The sequence below is a fragment of the Rattus norvegicus genome, chromosome 6, assembly GCF_021556685.1.
Source record: "Rattus norvegicus strain SHRSP/BbbUtx chromosome 6, alternate assembly SHRSP_T2T, whole genome shotgun sequence".
NCBI lineage: Eukaryota > Metazoa > Chordata > Mammalia > Rodentia > Muridae > Rattus > Rattus norvegicus.
Window position 1 is genome coordinate 91,313,008 of NC_141539.1, and position 19,921 is coordinate 91,332,928.

At 36.2% G+C, this 19,921-nt stretch overlaps 1 protein-coding gene across 3 annotated transcripts in view; it reads right to left on the minus strand.

Moving 5' to 3' along the window:
* The window catches only part of Mdga2 (MAM domain containing glycosylphosphatidylinositol anchor 2), an 862,524-nt gene that overhangs the window by 264,380 nt on the left and 578,223 nt on the right, over positions 1 to 19,921 (minus strand). For all 3 annotated transcript variants that reach the window (XR_015621898.1, NM_199269.2, NM_001444001.1), the window contains 1 exon segment: positions 17,127 to 17,396. Coding sequence is in view for 2 of the 3 variants with exons in the window: in NM_199269.2 (NP_954890.1) it covers positions 17,127 to 17,396 (270 nt within the window). In the remaining variant the exon portion in view is untranslated.

A 19,921-nucleotide genomic window follows, 5' to 3' on the forward strand; every position in this document is an offset into this window, starting at 1 on the left:
TCTTTCCTGTCTGTCCTCTTCAGAGTTGAGCATATCCTGTCTTTGACTCATTCTGCCAAATCTTTCTATAATTCATAATTTTATCTGCCCTTAAATGTCACTTTCCATTTATAAACTTCTCTTCCATCTATAAACTACCCTTACTTTGATTGTTTCAAATGAAAGATGTGTATTAAGTGCATGCCCATATTCTAGCCAGAGAGATTAAAGATGTGTCACTGTAGCCTGATTATACAGACCAAGCTGGATTTTTGATGTGATTTCTTGCCAGAACAGCTATGTTCCTGGATCAAAATTTCTCTACAACTTCAATGTCAGCCTGATCTACATACTGAGCTACAGGATAGTGAGGACTGCACACAGAGAGAACAACAACAAAAGTGTGTGTGTGTGTGTGTGTGTGTGTGTGTGTGTGTGTCTGTGTGTAGAAATAGAGTTAGTGTATAGCAGATGTCTGCCTGGTCAAGTCTCAGTGGGAGAAGATGTACTTAATCCTTGAGAGATTTGAGGTCCCAGGGAAATGGAGGCCTGGTGGTGGTGGAGGCAATTTTGTTTTTAGAAATAACCATTTTTTATGAAATTATTTTGTAATTAAGATAAAATGTGCTCTAATATCACTTCTATTGTCTTTCATTTCTCAAGGTTAAAAAACAATTTAAAAAGTGATTGAAATACAATCTACTTGTTATGTTAACTGACTATTTTATCCCTCTGTAGCTTTGTCATAAATTAATATCAGCAGTTGTTCCTACTTAGTTTTAGAGGTTCCATGAAATTGGGATTTTTTTTGACTTACATATCCCAAACTCAGCACCAAAACAAATAACAAGAAATGAACATAACGAGAATTTAAGCTAGTTTTCTTTGCAATCCCTAACGTTTGATTGGCATTTGTTAAGTACCAAGAGACTGCTCTGAACCCATGTTTCTTATCTTTATAACTTTATATTTTAGTCTTCAAAAGCACAAACCTTTCTATCTTACTTAGGGTTTTATTGCTGTGAAGAGACACCATGACCACAGCAATTCACACAAAAGTCTTCATCCAGCCTGGTTCAGAGGCTTCGTTCCTTATCATTATGCCAGGAAGTATGGTGTCATGCAGGCAGACAAGGTGCCAGAGAGATAGCTGAGAGGTCTACATATGGATCAGTAGGCAGCAGGAAGCGAATGAGACACACTTCTTCCAACAATGCCACAACAACTCCAACAAAGCCACACCTTCTAACAGTGCCACTACCTATGAGCCTATCCATGAGAAACATTTTCTTTCAAACAATGTACCTTTTCCCAAGATAACCATGAATAACTTAGAAAAATGGGTGTTGATATTCAAACAAACAATAGAAATTTTGTCACTTGAATAACATGTTATTTACCTGCCCCCCCATAAACATCAAACTGTAATTTACATCTACCAATTGACCTTCTTCACATTCATTTACAAAGAAGAAAGAAGGGAGGGAAGGAGAGACAGGTAGAAAAGTTTGGGGACAACTGCCATTCAACAGTTACTATGTCTTTATTTAAAGTACTTCTTATTAAAGTGACTGGCTTAATTTCTAAGCTCTTTGGGTAATTTTTGTGTTATATTATGCTGTAGTTTAAGATATTTATGGGGGGAAATTAATGGACTGAAATGCCTTTCCAGATTGAGGAATGACTGTTCAATATATATTGCCATGGAGATCTATCTATCTATCTATCTATCTATCTATCTATCTATCTATCTATCTATATCTATATGCTGTGAAATATTGCAATATATAATAAATAAATAAACAAATTAGGTCCATCCCTCCAGTGTGTCTATTTGATAAAATAATAACTCAAGTGTTGTATTTTTCTTTTTACATGATATAAAATAATGAAATGCAGTTGAGAAAATATATATGTATATCATTATTTAAAATTTGGTAATATATCTTAGTGACAAGGGCAGACAGAAATCCCTTTGAATGTGGTTTCACTATCTAAAATGCATTTATTGAAAAACCTGTATCAATGCCAATAATAAGTAGTTTTAGGCCATATTGACAAAAGATGAATTGTTAAATGGTCTAGGCTATGTGGGTCAACTATTGTTTTTCCATGATTTCTATTTGCAATTCACCTAGATTTCAACAGTGAGGGAATGATAGGAAGGTGAATGTTTTTGTGTTTCCTGATGCAATTAAACTGACAGAATCAGTTATATAATGGAAGCTTTAGCAGGACAGCATCTTTATCCTTTCAGATAGAGAAGGAAAAAATAATTCTAAACCAAACCTTGAATATGTGAGACAACAGGAGCAACAAGAATAAACCTAAATGGTTTTCATGTTTTTAATAATAATTTCTGTTTTAAAAAATGTCTGTCTCTTGGTGTAGAACACAGACCAAGTTTCTGTCCACAGAAATAATTTAAGAACTAGAAGTGGTCTAGTATTTCAAGGAAGCTGCTTTGCAGATACAAAAGGAAAGTTTTATGTATGGACCCATATTGATTGTGACAGGATATGTAAGACTTTTGCAACTTTGAGAAAGATAAAATCTTAACACGCAGGGAGGAAGTTGAGCATAAATTCTTACCCCTAGAGCTACTGGCAGGTGACAGCTGCTAGGAGATGGAGAATGATCTTCTAGTTTCCCTGACTCCTGTGACCCTAGGTAGGTGGAGCCTACTCTATGGAATGCTACACATGTGATTAGTTGGGCAAACAAACGGGACTTAACAGATTAATAATAATAACATTAACAACAATAATAAAGTTCAAAAACAAGAAAATTTGAAGTTGTGAGTATAGAGAAATAGGTTGGATCTGGAAGATTTTGGAGAAGGGGAGGATGAATATCCTCAAATAATGAAAATATTAATTTTTCTTTTACTTTTTCACTGTTTGATTAACTCAAACTTTTACCAGTTCTCTAGTCATTATTATCGTAAAAGGAATCTTTCCTACATTCCTAGATATTTCTTATATTCTTCTATCAACTTTCAAAAATGTTCAGTGTTTCTTAGGTTCCTGTCAGTGACAGTCTGCTGACGTTTGCCTTCAGATTCACCTCTCTCTCAGAGGAACACTCTGGCCTTATCTTCTGGGTTCAGAAACTTATTCATCTCAACTCTTTCTGGCACGTTACATCGTTCATCATGTCTTCATCTTGGATAGTATTTTTAAGTCTCCGAAACAAGATTGGCTCTCTTCTAAGGCTCACTACATTAAACTTTATTTTATCCTTTAAATTCAGACCAAACCTCATTTTTCTTTTGTTTACACTATATTGTCTTAGTCAATACAGGATTCAACACAGGCTTAGGACAGCTTTTTTGAAAACAAAGTCATAAATTAAAGTGTTCTATTCAAGTAACATTTTAAATACTGTCATAGAAAAACTTTCACAAAATAGTATTTCACATTCATGCAATTTTCAAACTAATACACATCGTTTGTGTCTTCATGCTAGTATAAGAAAAACTAGGAGGAGAATTTGGACACAATGTGCTTTAAAAGTATAAATTAATAATAAAAACTAAATAAATCCTAATATAGTTTAGTCAGAAATGGAGTATTCTCTGACTTTGTTTTGGAAATGACAAGTCTCTTAAAGGAAATGATCAAATTAGACACAAAATTATACAACATATTAAGTAGTAACTATGAATAGTTCCTAAATGATCATTGAGGTAATACATATCAATTACCATATTCTTTTCAGTGCAAACAATACCTCTAATTAAGACAGGTTGTGTATAGAAGAAAAGAATATAAATTTATTACTCAATTTAAATTTTCATTGTTTAATGATTGTGCCATTTGCCAATTATTGTTTATATGTTGTTGATTACTAATTGTATCATAAAATTTTGCTACTGTTTGCACCTTTAAAATGAAAATGCATTGGGTATTTAATATTTTAATATTCTATCACATTTTTATGCTGAAAAATTATTCTGCTCCATCACCCCAGTATTACACTGCCTACTAATATCTCTTATTCATTGATGAATATAACTCTAAATGATCATCATAGGATTTCTTTTATAAAGTACATAGGTGTTAACACAGTCACATAACTAGTCACTGGACAAAGAATGAGTAATTGCACTGTGTTCAACCCTAAATGGGACATGTATGTTACACACCTTCCTCCCAAGACTCAGACATCATTGTGGAAGAGAGGAAAAAAGACGGTAAGAGACTAGAGAGAGAGAGGACAAGTACAAAGAAACTGTTTTCCATACATAGCTGGGTATTCATTCTCAAGCGAGACATAGTGTCAGCATGCAGTGTGGAGGTGGGCATGGAGTCCCACTTCTAGCTGACCGTCTACTGCTAACTGGTAGCTGCTGGGAGTGGGATGGTCCACTTTCATTAATGGTGCAGACCGTGGCAGGTTAACTGTGATCTTGAGGATGGCCATACACTCAAGAGAGTAAGGAAGTACAAACTGTAATCAATGGGTTTTTAAAAGTGAACCAGGTAGGGAAAATAGTGTGTTGATCTGGGAGGACTTGAATAGTGAATATGATCAAAGTACATTTTTGAGTTTCTCAAAGGATTAATAATGAAAAATTGTCCTTTACCGTGACAGCTTAGTATAACAGACTTATGGTAGAATAAAAATGAACCAACCCATGGTATTCACTTCTCTTCTTGGCTTACAATATATCAATTTTCTCTGTTGTACAATCTTTAAAATAGTTAAATGTAAAGTAAAACAGATACTTCAAATAAATTACTATTTAAAAATATTCAATGGAGTTTCTCTATTTTTGGTGTTCTTTGCTACTTTTAGCTGAAAGAGGTTTCCTTTAGCTTTTTAAGTCACTTTGGAAGCTCACTTATCGCAGATAGTTTTCATACACATTAGTTAGACCCTCCAGTGCCTGGCAGAGCCTTTACAAAATAACCATGAGTGCTGAAGAAGCCCTGAAGAATGCTGCCCTGGGTGAAGGACCAATGGTATCAAGAGCTACTGTTATAAGCTTGAGAGTGCAGACATTCAGTGCTGGATACAGAAACTGGGAGACCTTCGTGAGCTAGAGGACGGCCTGGTCCACATGCCTGTATGGACAGTTACAAGTCAGCTGGGCTACAGAGTAAGACTTTTGAGATAGAGAGGGAGGAAGGAAAAAGGAGAGGAAGAAAAAGAGGACAAGAAGTGACAGAGGCAAAGAGAAGAATATGAATGACTATAAATGAATTGTCAACCAACTTGAATTGTTCATCTTAAGTAGACCGAGAGAATAAACATATACCAGCTGCTTAGCATAGATAAAATAAAAGATGAAGAAATATTTCTGAAGATAAACACCATAATCTTAAACAAATCCTATATTGAATAAATGACAGTCCTTTAAAAATAATCTTTTTCTCACATGTCCATGAGTTCATGAGAGTGCTCTGTGTGTGTGTGTGTGTGTGTGTGTAGATGTGTGTGTGTGTGTATGTGTGTGTGTGTAGGTATGTGTGTGTGTTTGTAGGTATGTGTGTTTGTGTAAGTGTGTGTGTGTGAGTGTGTGTGTGTGAGTGTGTGTGTGTAGGTATATGTGCGTGTGTGTAGGTATGTGTGTGTGAGTGTGTATGTGTGTGAGTGTGTGTGCATGTGTGTACATGTGTGTAGGTATGTGTGTGTATGTGTGTGTGTGTGTGTGTGTGTGTGCGCACACACACGCTTGTGTATAGATATGTGGCAGTCAGAGAATAACTTGCCCAGAGTTGGCTCTTTTTCTACCATGTGAAGCCTAGAGAACAAATTCAGGTCCCCATGCCCATAACCAAGTATTTCTACCCACTGAATAATTTTATCAACCCAATATTTAAAAAAATTCATGAAAATTTACAGATACTTGACATCTTCAATGCCACATTCATGCCTTTAGATAAAAAAAAATACAATGGAATAAAATATATATGTCACCTTTTTAAACTACAGTCTAACTTCAGCACCCCTGAGATGCACATGAGGGAGTTGCTGAATCTCTTTCTCTTCTCCCCAGTGTGATATATTGAGTAAGTCTGCTTCTTTGTTGTTTGTTTGGCTTGTTGGTTTTTTTTTGTTGTTGTTGTTGTTTTTGTTTTTGTTTTTGTTTTTGTTTTTGTTTTTGAAACAGGGTTCTCTGTGTAGCCCTGACTGGGTTGGAAATCACTTTGAAGACCATGCTGGCTTTGAACTGGTATAGATGGGACTAAAGGCACGCACTACCACACCTGGCCTTGCTTTCCACTCTTAATCTGATTGGCCTAATTGACTTAGAGAGGACAAGTGGATCAATCTTACTTGGGGCTAGAATGTGACCCCAAGTTCAATAATACTTTTAATAGGTAAGTTTTTTTTCTCACTGTTCACTAATTATTGGTTGATTTTGTTTTAAGATAGATACAAATTTTTATATAATTATTTAATCTCCATCTTCATTTCATTTCCATGATCATTAAAATTTCAGAAAGTTGAACTGCTGAAAGAATTAGGCAAAGGACAGTATAGGGATGAGGAAGAGAGAAGGAGGGAGAGAAGGAAGAGGAGGAGGAAAAGAGAGAAACAGAGACAGAGTTATGGGCAGAGAGACAGAGACAGAATGACTGACACAGAGAGAAGAAGCAAGAGGAGGAGGAGATGAGCAATCCCTTCCCTCAAAAAACATTAAAAAATGATGATGTCTACACGAGAATATCTGTTAAAACTATTTCTGATGGATTCTAGGATTTCTCTGAAGCGTTTAGAATGATCACTACTGTAGGAAATAGATAAAACAGAAGGGGAAATATACAAACACAGATAATAGTATGCTTAGCAAAGTTTTAATCAATTAATTACTTTTAAAGTCCTTGTGCTATTCAGAATTCCATAAGAATAAACTTAAATGATTCTTTACATTTACAGGAGTAAATGTATTAATTATATGGATGCTGGAAAGATTCTAGCATGACAGGTGAACTTTAAATGTTGAATTTGTCTTTAAAGGACTACAGCACTGGAGGCAGTTTTTAATAGTTTATAAAAAGAAAATGGAGTTACTTTAAAAGCTAATTGATTTTGCCCCTCAGCCACAAGTGAAATACTTCCTGAATGTTCAAGAAATCTTATTTGCCACAGTCTGGCTTGAGTACCCCCTTTGCCAAGGATGTTTCTCACCCTTTCCTATGCAGAAGGAAACTTATTTTAAACTTAAGTTTTCCTTAAAAGTCAAAAGTGAATAAAGGCAAAAGTATGGACCCATGTATCCTCATGCTTTTGCAAGAGTAAGTCTCTAACAAATGAAACAGAATGAGGAAGTCCAGAAATAGCGCAAAAATAAGAGTGTCCAGAGGTAGGTGACAGCCAGGCATGGCTGCAGCGATGTATATTAGAGTTTACACAGGGCAATTCCCTAGCTCTATAGAAAGCTAAGCCAAGGATGTAAGAACTAATTTAAGAAAATATGGAACAATATGGGTATCTCACCTCCCTGCCCATTGCCTCTCTAAATCACACAAACTAAGTTTACGGAGTCTCTAGCTTTTGGAAAAAAATGGACCTTGAAATGAAAAGGATAAAGATGCTAAATTATGTTTTCAAAGAATCCATTGTTAAATCATTTTACAGTTAGGGCTTCCAAAGATTGCCGTGCTTTTAAAAATTAAGAATGAAAAACAATGAATAAGCATATTTCCTATTTTCAGGTATTTAACAGTATTGACTTTTAGAGCATTACCAAAATTGGAATAACTGCTTTTGTTCAATGTAAAGAAGATAAGGGAGGCTCTCTTTGTAAGCAGGCACTTTAGATTTTGCTCTGACTTTTCAAAACAGACTTTCCCTGTGTAACCCTGGCACTCTTGGAACTTGCTTTGTAGGCAGGATCGGTCTTGAACTCAAAGATCTGCCTGCCTCTGCTTTCAAGATCTCAGGACTAAAGGCTTATGTTACCTCTGTCCAGTGGATTGATTTTAGTAATATAAACAAACACATGGTCATGAATCACAATCACAACACAAAAGGTTGTGTAAAATCATACAATACCTACATAAACCTTTTAGAGAACATATATGGAATTCTTCATATACTATTTCAATGAGCAAAGAAAAATACTTTAGAACATTAAACTGAGCTATCTATATTCAGAACAACAAACTTTGGGAAGGCAAAGGACATAATCAATGAGACAAATCGGGAACCTACAGATTGGGGGAAAATTATTAACCCCACAAAAGATAGAGGGCTAATATACAAAATATACAACCCAGATGTCCCATGACAAAAGAATGGGCACAGAAAGTGCGGTTCATTTACACAATGGAATACTACTCAGCTATTACGAATGAGGACATCCTGAGTTTTGTAGGCAAATGGATGGAACTAGAAAGTATCATCCTGAGTGAGGTAACTCAGACCCAAAAGCACATGTACAGTATGCTCTCACTAATAAATGGATATTAGCCAAAAAAGAAACCCACCACCCCCCCAAAAAAAGTAAAGCCAACCAACCTACAACAACAACATACAACACAGAATACCCAACATGCAGTTGATAGAACTCAGAAAGCTCAACAAGCTGAAGGGCCCAATTGAGATCACCTCAGTCACACTTGAGAGGGAGAAGAAAGCAACCACAAGTGGGGAGGGAGGCAGGGACCTGGGAGGCAAGGGGATGGGGAGGGAGGGGAAGAGGGGAGGGGGAACATGATCTGGTATTGGGTGGAGGAAAAGGACTGAAGCCCTGAGGGCCAGCAGAAAGAATGGAAACAGGCGACCTCCGGAGGAAGGAGGTTGGGAAGTCCCTCCAGAATGTACCAGAGAACTGTGAAGTGAGAGATTCTCAGGACTCAAAAGGAGGGACCCTAGATGAAAGGCCCTACAGTGGATAGAGGAAACTTGTAGAGCCCACTTTCAGCAGAAAAATAGGGCATCAAGTGAGGGATCGGTTGCCATCCCGTAGTCAAAATTCTGACCCATAATTGTTCCTCTCTGAAAGAAAGGAGAAGAGCCTGAGGAAAAGGAGGTCTGGCAACAGTCCCAAAGTGGGATCCAGCTCAAAAGGAGGCCCCAGGCCTGACACCATTACTGAGGCTATAGGGTGCCCACAAAAAGGGACCTATCATGACTGCCCTCTGAAAGATCCAACAAGCAGCTGAAAGAGTAAGATGCAGATATGTATACTCAACCAATGAACAGAAACTGCTGACCCCTCTGTTTGAATTAGGGAAAAGCTGGAGGAAGCTGAGGAGGAGGGCAACCCTGTGGGAGGGCCAGCAATCTCAATTAACTTGGATTCCCTGAGATCTCTTAGACACTGAATCACCAACCAGGCAGCATACACCAGCTGATATGAGGCCCCCAACACGTATACAGCAGAAGATTGCTGGGTCTGGGTTTAGTCAGAGAAGATGCACCTAACCCTCAAGAGACTGGAGGCCCCAGGAAGGTTAGAGGTCTGGTGGGGTTGGTGGGGTGGGTGGGGTGGGGGTGGGGCAGGGAGGAAGTATGGGATATGGAACAGTACAAGGGTGGACCGGGAGGGGAATAAAATCTGGAATGTAAAAATTAAAAAGAGATAGATAGATAGATAGATAGATAGATAGATAGATAGATAGATAGATAGATAGATAGACAAAAAACAAAAAAGAAAAGCAATTTCAAAAGAATAAAAACTGATCATTTTTAGAATTGATATAGCTCTGTTCAATTATCTAAAAGAGAGCAGTAAATCATTCTAGAGCTACAGAACAATGTAAGATAATTCTCTTTGGTATATATAAGGTGGTGGTAGTTGGGAAAGAGTTATAAGCAGTACAGAACATTAGATGGGGAAAAGAGTAAGAATTTGCAGCTCATGGCTCTTGGGAAAAGCTGCATCCAACAGGCAGTGTGACTCGGGGACAGGAAATGGTTGGCTTGTATCATTTTAGATGTTTTTATTAATAACGTATCATAAATTGAGAAGATAGGTGGCTGAAAACTGAAGTTGATAATCATAGGGATGTGTGAAGTACTGACTAAAATTATAAACTTATAAATTTATAAAATTAAAGCTTATAAATAATTTCCATTAAAAATACAGCAGGTATAAAATCTGATCAATTCTACATAGAAAATTCCAGCTAATTAGGGCTAACTTTTTGACCAACAGCTTTAATACATAGCCCTTTCACAATTAATGAACAATTAATGAATATAGCTCATTTTGATTTGTGCTTATTTATATTATTATTATTAATCAATCCATTCACTTACATCTCAAATGATATTTCCCTTCCCAGTTACCGCTCCATAACTCCTCTCCCCATTTGCCCTCTCCCTCCTCCTCTTTGCCTCTTGAAGGTGCTCCCCCACACACCCACACACTCCTACCCCATCACTCCAGCATCCCCCTACACTGTGGCATCAACCTTCCACAGGACCAAAAGCCTCCCCTCCCACTGATGTCAGACAGTTTGAAAACCATTCCTCTGATACCTATGTATCTGGAGTCATGGATCCTTCCCTGTACACTCCTTGGTTGGTAGTCTAGTCCCTGGGAACACTGAGTGTTCTGGCCATGCCCACATTGTTCTTCCCATGGGGTTGCAATCCCCCTCTCCTCCTGTCTTTCCCCAGCTCCCAGTCTGATGGTTGGCTGCAAACATCCACAGCTGCATTGTTCAAGTGCTGGCTGAACCTCCCAGGGACAGGTTCCTGTCAGCAAGCTCCTGTTGGCAATAGCAACAGTGCTAGGGTCTGGTGTCTGCAGATAGGAAGGATTCCCAGGATGGACTTTCTTCAGTCTTTGCTATACTCAGTGTTTTAGTTTTACAAATATTTTCGTGTCTTTCTTTAACAATCCCACTGATCCAATTACCAGAAATTCTTTAGATGTTTTTGTATAGTAACTTGAATGATAGCCAGCAAAAACCATTGTAACTCCAAGTCTTTCAGAATGTATTCTTGTTCAGAAAGCAATAAACTGTGCATCATACTAGTTAGCACTGGAAATTCAATAAGCATATGTGTGTGTGTGTGTGTGTGTGTGTGTGTGTGTTTACCGAAGAAAGAACTTCAACAACAGCACTGAACACCCAGAACAAAAGCAAACAAAAGCGGAATCCAAAGCCTGTTTCAATTTCAAGAGACTGTGTATTCCAAATGAGACATTGTAGGAATATTATTGTAAGAAGATTTTACAGCAAGTATAAAGGGAATACATGTTTTCAAACTAAACTTGTTGGTTTAGTTGGTATTATACAGCTAAGGGTTACTTTTCCTGAAAAGATAGGGAGTCAAGAAAAGAGATTGAGCTGCCTGGGTTGCAACTACATGAGGGGGAGGGGGAGGATTGACTTATTTAGATCTGACTACATTTTGGTAAATACCTCTGTTCTGCCAGGGATTCTAGAGCTGATTTCTGAGTCTTAGCTTTGTTGCTGAAATGAAGCTTGATTTGAGAAACTGTTCAATAGATCTCTCCTAAATTTTACTTCCTTAAAATAGTCACACTTCTATGTCGTGCATTTTTTCTGAAGATGTCTGTGGAGGCCAGAACAGGATTTCAGATCCCTTGGAACTGGGAATACAGTTGGTTATGAAGCACTCCATCTGTATGGTAGGGTTTGAACTCCTGTCTTCTGCAAGAAGACAAAGAATCAACTTGCCAGCCCTTATGAATAATTAAAATGTTAATGCTTTTAGTGTATGCCATCTGGTACTTACCTGATACTAGTGGCTGTTATTCCTTAAACTGGTAAATTCTAAAGCTTGTCGTTTAAGCCATGGAAGTTTACAATGAGAAATTTCCCCTCTCACTACTCCCAACCCTGATCCATATAAAAAGGAACATTCTGAAATATTTGCTGTGCCGATACATCTCTCAGTGAAATAATTTCAGAATAAGTGTTTAAAATTAAAAGTCAAATTTTTGAAGTACAGTTCTTCCATGTATATGATCTGGAAAAGGGTATATTAGCACTTTTCTGAACAGAGGTTATTATGTTCTGTGAGGTTACATTATATTTCTGTGCAACTAGGAAAATATAGGCTCCACTGAATACATATTGACTTTTTTCAAAAATGGTGAATTCTAACTCAATATTGGAATTATTTAATTATGTCAGCATAATAGATCATGACCACAAATATGTCAAAACAATTTTGAAACTGAAGGGAAAAATGGTGACATTACCGTTTGATAGAGGTCTGGGAAAAGGATTTGATAAAAGATGAAGAGAGCAGGGAAAATATAGAAACATACAGTTAGTATTAAGGCATCCAGGGAGCATGATGCTTTGAAGCATATAATTTACAGAGTAGCACGAACACAATAGTTTCAGTAAGACATGTCTGTAATTTATTTGACACATGGTCCATCAAAGGGCATCTGCAGCATTTGCTACCTTCTTAGTCTTGATTTATATTGGCAATTTCCTCTGAATGTCATGTCCTTTATAGATGCTTAGCAGCTTTGGCGAAGTGAATAGATCACGAAGACTCTGAACCTGTCAATGAATCCCATCGATGGGATTATATTTTGATGAGCTATTAGAAAGAGATGCGCATGAGAAGTAGCTAAGAGAACTGGATCCTTGGGGTTCTGGCCTGAAAGGTTGTGCGTTATCTTGAGTTTTGTCCTTTCAGCACCTGTTCCGTCCAACATGAGGTATGCTGACACGCATCCATACAAGCTCCCTGCCCTGATATCCTGTCTAAACAGAGGCTGACATGCAATAGAGTCAGGTCTCCACAGATCCTCTCAAACAGACGGATAGATTAACACGTTTGCTCCTTTAAGTTGTTTTTGCTCAGGCATTTTTATCACAGTAGGAAGTTGATTAACATACTTCATTTATAAGATCAACCTCGTGAGTACTCTCAACGGGGTGATCAGGAGAACGAACAATTATATAAGGACTTCCTGACATGTCACATTTTAAAGGCTTCACCTACTCTTGAAAGTACAAAACCAATGACTGATCCTTAAATCACAATGGATTTTTTAAGAATAAAAGTTGCACTCAAGGACATAGCTCTAAGTTATTCTTTTTTCTTTTCTTAAATAACAGATATGAACTAGTTGGCTCAGCATATTCTGCCTTAATGTATTTGATGGGAATGTATATACTAGAGGAACTAGAGTTGAAGAAATGTCATTGTGATGACTAGTTTAACCAGTCAAGGACAACAATGGTTTCATCCAATGTGGAAGAATAGGGTCAAATAATAATCTTTGGAAGAGAGAGGAGGGAGAGACTTTATAGGTCATGCAAGAGTACAGGATCATTTCTAATTTCCTTATCATTTATTATTTTCATAAATCTTAATAATAGAATGTTCCTGACTCACTTTACCCAAAAATACAATGTAGAAAATTCCACAAAAAGTGATTTATGGGTTTATCAAAGGAAGTAGAAGACACCTCATTCTTTAGTTCTTAGATTGAATATCTGAATGAAAGCAGAAGGTCAGAGAATAGCTTTAGTTACAGATAGAACAATGGGGAGTACTGAGATCCATGCTTTTTCAAAACTCAAAATGGATTTAGACATGTATCTATCTTCCCTCAGTCCTGTGACGGATCTCTATCTCTATGAGGTCAAGCAGAGTTTTGAAATAATTATCTTTATTGTGCTTAACTTATTGGACACTTTAAAACTATGTTTTAGTGAGGTATACTGATACACTCTGGTTGTTTCAAGAAATAACCTTAGAGGAAATCTCATTCACATAATACTAATACTCAAAGGAGAGTGTTAGCCCACTGAGACTTGAATGCTATTTCTTCAAGTTTTCAACCCCAAATGATCCTGAATTGTCTGGGTCCAAGGAAATACATCTGGAGTTTTATGCTATTTTGGATCACATGTACATCTGTGGTTTGATTGCACTGCAGCACATTAATATTTCCACAACATGATGAAAATTTCTTGGCCACGATGTGATCCACGCTTGTTCAGTAGTGGCTTGTGACAGAAGTGTGAGCATTTCTAAGCCTAGTAAATCGCAATAGAAAACTTCAGATGGAAACAACAGGTTATCTAGTAGGAGTGTGGAATGCACTGAGGTCTGCCATTCAGGAGGAGATTTGGAACCAGCATAGTTTTCCCCACACATATCAGGGAACTATTTCTTGCTTGACTTAAAAACATGTGTCTCCACTTCTTTGCTTCATCCATCTTATCTAGTTTGGTGGCTGTGTATGTATGGGCCACATGTGGGGCAGGCTCTGAATGGGCGTTCCTTCAGCCTCTGTTCTAAACTTTGCCTCACTATTCCATCCCAAGGGTATTCTTGTTCCCTTTTTAAAGAAGGAATGAAGCATTTGCATTTATAGGAACCGGATGTAGATCTCTCCTGAGAGACACAGCCAGAATACGGCAAATACAGAGGCAAATGCCAGCAGCAAACCACTGAACTGAGAACGGGACCCCCGTTGAAGGAATCAGAGAAAGGACTGAAAAACCTGAAGGGGCTCGAGACCCCATATGAACAACAATGCCAAGCAACCAGAGCTTCCAGGGACTAAGCCACTACCCAAAGACTATACATGGACTGACCCTGGACTCTGACCTCATAGGTAGCAATGAATATCCTAGTAAGAGCACCAGTGGAATGGGAAGCCCTGGGTCCTGACAAGACTGAACCCCCAGTGAACATGATTGTTGGGGGGAGGGCGGTAATGTGGGGAGGCTGGGGAGGAGAACACCTATATAGAAGGGAAGGGAGAGGGGTTAGGGGGATGTTGGCCTGGAAACTGGGAAAGCAAATAACAATTGAAATGTAAATAAGAAATACCCAATTTAGTAAAGATGGAGAAAAAATGTGTTTCAATCACTTTAAATTATTTTACGATCACATGACAAGTGTTTCTGCGTTAGTCGTAACTTTTCTACTGAGATTATAAAACTTTAAATTCATATTCATTTTGAGCTTGCTATATTTATGAAATGATATTGCATACAGAAAACAAATATATAAATCACACATATACTTTACTTTAAAAATGTACATTTCTAAGAAAAAACAGTGTTCTTAATTTTAGATGAAATGCTAGGCAAATGTGATACAAACGTTATAGGAGCAGTGAACCACCTATCCATTCCATGAGATGGAACCTATCCCTGTCACCAGCACTGATACAGTGGCCAGGGACCTGTAGGGGAAAACTTGATACTATCCTTCTACTGAAGGAATATATCAATAAAATGACTCCTAAGGAAATACTGTTATGGTTTGTTCAATACTCATCACAGAAGCTTCTTCCTGTAATAAAAAGAAATTAACATAGAAACCTGCACCTGGACATTGTGTAGACAGTGAGTGATGGTGACAAACTCAATTCTATATCAGATGTCTTCATCAAACCCTTCTGCTCAGGACTCAGTGGTCTATGTGGAAAAGGAAGCAGAAGGTTGTAGGGCCAAGAAAATGGCATCTTGAAAATCCAGCAGGGTTGTTTTCCACATGGATTCTCTGAGACTGTGGCAGCGTTCATAGGGACTGCACAAGTTTAAACCAGATGAGGCCCCAATACTGAGAAGGGGAAATGGACACGGAGTTCCGCCCTTAACCAAGAGAATATGCACATACTTTGCCCATATGGGAATATTCCTTGCATTGACTCCTTCCTGGAGGATGCCTGAGAAATAGACATCTTGGCTGTCCTTCGAGCCAGCGTTACAAATGACTCTACCCTGTAAATCAGACAGAACTTACTACTTTTTCTCAAGTGAGCTTGTTTCTTGGGTAGAATCAAATAATAAGGTATTCACTACCGTGATACCTCAGGCTAAGTATTGCAATGCTTTCGTGTCAACTTCACAGCAAGATTTTGCAGACCATTTCTCATGTTCTTGATAATATAAGCACTTAAAAAACAAACGAGTAGAAAACCAATATTATTGACTGTATACAGTTTTCTCTGTTTCTTTAACATAACAGTCCTTAAAGAGAATCACATTTTCGCAGGACTAACACTCAAAGCATATTCTAGACTTTTTAATCCCATCAATAAACATTATGGTAGTTTAATTCGTACTACTTTATTGTACCATGATGCAAAAACAGATGGCTTTAACACATCTCACAGTTACTGACGACCAACAATTCTGTAGCTAAGGATCTGGGCTATAGCATTTTGGTTAACCTTGTAGTAATCTACATTGTTTTAAAACAATATAATTTTGTCAAGGAGTATATTTCTAATGATTTTTTTTTCATTGACAGAGATCTGGGTTCACTAAAATCACTACACTCATCCATAAAACCATCAAGATAATGTCACTGAACTCAATTTTGTTTTGCTCACATGTATGTGTGCAAAGGGTCTTTTTGTCACTTGTGGGTACCTCTGTTAACCTGAAAATCATCACCATCTAGGTTCATCGCTATCCAGTACCCTATTAGTTTAGTATGACACAAAGCATAAGTAATACTTGAGGTCTTTCTTAAATCTCATTTTGTTTTTCTAACAGTAGGGCTACATACCATACCAACACACTACCTGGTAGCCATTCCTCTGCATCCCTGTTGCTGCTAATTTAGGGGCTTATATTTTGCTCCAAATCCTAAAATGGACGTTGCCTTTCTTTTTCTGATTTTCCAAGTGTTTCCATCAATGAGGCCTCCTGAAACCTTGCTCAATTGACTATGAAGTCTTCTAAGTATGAATTATATATTCCCTAATAACCTCAGTGAAAAAGTACTTGAGAAATTTTGAAACTTTTATAATTATCGTCTATGCTTTCCAAATGACCTCATGTAATCATCAACATATTTTATACTCAATATATGTAAGTAGAATTTTTTAAGTAAGAGAATATATAAATCTTTATATATCAAAATGTTAAGCCTTCTCATAAATGGGGTTCTATAAAATTGACAAATCATAAATCTTATACATTTATTAACCCTAAGCTAACATATGCTCTGAATATATTTTGTTTTATATAATACAGTCATAATTTTATTTTACTGATAACATATTTTAAGAGCAAGTCAATAATACATTATTGTAAGTATGCTATAAATTACTTTCATGTAAATAAAATATCATCAGGATTTAAGATTTTAGATTCTAGCTATGATATTATGATTATTTGTAAATAGTTTTCAATATTTGATATATGAACTAATATTTGAGGAAATATCTTTAAATTAAGCATGACAGTATTTATTTTCTTTGCAGATAAACTCACCTCTCACAATGATGTTGGTGGACTTTTTTGCAGGGTTTCCCACATTATTATTGGCAATGCAGCTGTAAGTCCCAGCATCATCAGAGGTGATGGCAGGTATGGTCAATGTCCCTCCATTCAAAACAATCTTTTCAGGCAGAGTCCCGAAGGACCTGACCCAGGTGAGAGAGGGCATAGGCTCTCCCCCTGTTGTAACACACACTAACGTTATGGCCTCTCCAGGATTTACAACTATAGGGTCATCCACCAAGAGCTTAATTGACGGAGAAGCTGAAAGACACAAAGAAAGACATGCGTTTATTGAGATATGCTGAACTGGGAATCAACAGCAAGTTTTATATTATTCACTGAAGCAGTTAAATGGAAATATTCTTTTTCACAATATTATAATGTCCTACTTTAGCAGATGAAATACTTCTGTACTTAATTAAGCATCATCAATTTATAGAACATTATTAAATCTTTTACACCAGATACAGTATTCTGATGTTACTTTCAGAATTATTTCTATGGGCTAATGTCAGTGTTATTTGTTCATGGCACTCTAGAAAAAGTCACCAAGAGAATGCAAATATTATTCATTTCCATGAATTTATTGTTCTGACACAAGAATCACCAAAGTGACTAACGTTGTCAAACACAGCATCCATTTCTTGTTAGTGATATGCTTCTTTTCCTCCATTTCATTCATAGTTGTTTAGTCCTTGTGTTTTTATGGAGTGAATGTCAGATTCTTTCACCTTTGATTTAATGAAGTGATGGATGCTTTCAACATGAATTTAGGCAACAAGAGAGAGCATAAATCATGGGAGTCTTACCACATAGCAAAACCTGACTGCTATTCTTCAGGTGTAGAGTTATATGTAACCTCCTTAGTCAAGGAGGTTAGGTTGTGAGTTCTTATAAACACAGCTTTAAAATTCACAAAGAAACTATTACAAATGCCCCAGGAGAAATACTGAGTCTACCACTTTTTTATGATTAACCATAAAATTCCAACGGTAAAAATTAAGTCTTTTCAAATCCTCAAGTTAAAAAATAGAAATATACACATTCACTCAATTAAAAACAATCACCTTTACAACAAATACTTAAAATTGAAGCCAAATAGAAAATATAAAATATTACATTCATATAGGCATAACTTACTTATGATGCAATGTAAGCATACACATTTTCATAACTAGAAGTAGTAGACAAATACCTTATTGATGTTAAAGTTAATATGTTCGGGAATGTTTGATGACAAAGTGACAACAGTATTGTGTGCTATATATATATATAATATATTCATATATGTTATATATATTACTAACATGTATACTCTAAATATTTATAATATATATCATATATTTATACTATATATTATATACATAGTAAGCATTACTATATTTGACTTTAGTTTTTTTCTTTTAAAAATCTCATGATAATATGCATGAATGTATGTCTGTATTTTGTATATATAGTATATAGTAATATATACATATTATCTATAAAATATAGATTAATGTGTGGAAATTCATGCAACTGCATTAATTTAAAAATTATTAAGCTCATCTTAGAGCTGCAACTTAGAATTCAACCCATTAAATTGTGTGTTTTAATAAAATCCATATTTCTTTAACAATGAAGGCAGGGGAAGATAGGCGACAGCTCTGTGATGAGGCTCCATGAGAGAGAGGGAGGGAAGGAGTCTCTTTGGCATTTTCAAACATCCTTGTTGCTTGCTGGCTTTTATAACATCATTAAAATAGCATGGGGATTTTCAAAATGTCACAACATCAGCTCCCTTGATGTTCTGGCATTAAATTATAAAGATTTATTATTACGAACATGTTGGGAAACATACATAGTAAAGGTAATATGTGAAAGCCACCACAGCTGGGGAGAAAACAAAGTGTATTGAGAAGTTATTAAATATTAAACTTATGAATAGATGTTGCCACTAATTAAATCTTATAAAATATTAAACTTACTTATTAATATATCACCATCGAGAAGCAAATGAAATCCTGATATAAGTAGCATAAACCTAGAATTTTTTTGAAATATATTTCAGAAATCCTAATGCTTATTAAACTGTGTTTAATTTAATTTGTTTAATACCACATTTAAATTATACTAAAAAAAACACAAGCCAAAGTTCAAGAATATATATTTGGACTATAGAAATAACAAATTTACATTAAATTGAAGACTATTGGAGGAGGCATAGTTTTACATAATAAACTGTGCAAAATGAAAAATAGAGGAGAATTTCAAAGGTTAAAACTCATTTCATATATAGCAAGAAATTTATTGTTTTGACTCCTTTGCTATACAGAAGAACATTTACAATGGATGCTCTCCTTCATGAATCTAGAATGAGAGCAATGCTGAGCATGTTAGATTTATTGTTCCCTTTTCTTTTCTCAGGTCTTGAAATGGAAAAAAGTAGCCCTATAAGACTATTGATGATATGACTAACAATTTTTAAGTCTTAGTAATACTCAAATATACTTGCTATACTGAATTTTATAACTTTAAAGCTTAAGAAAATTACAACTTTAAACTTTTGAAACACATGCATTCGCATGTAACATTTAGTGAACATTCTGTAACTATACTGCTTTGTTGAAGAATTATAAGTGATTCTTAGAGGGTAATAGAATCATGACCAAGAGAGGGAAACTAAAGCTTACAAAACATTTAATTTATAAATATCATTTTAAAAAGATTTTTAGGTAGAATGGCTCTTATGTTATTATGGCTATTATGTTATTTGGGGTTGTGTGCAAACATTCTAAGTGAGGTTC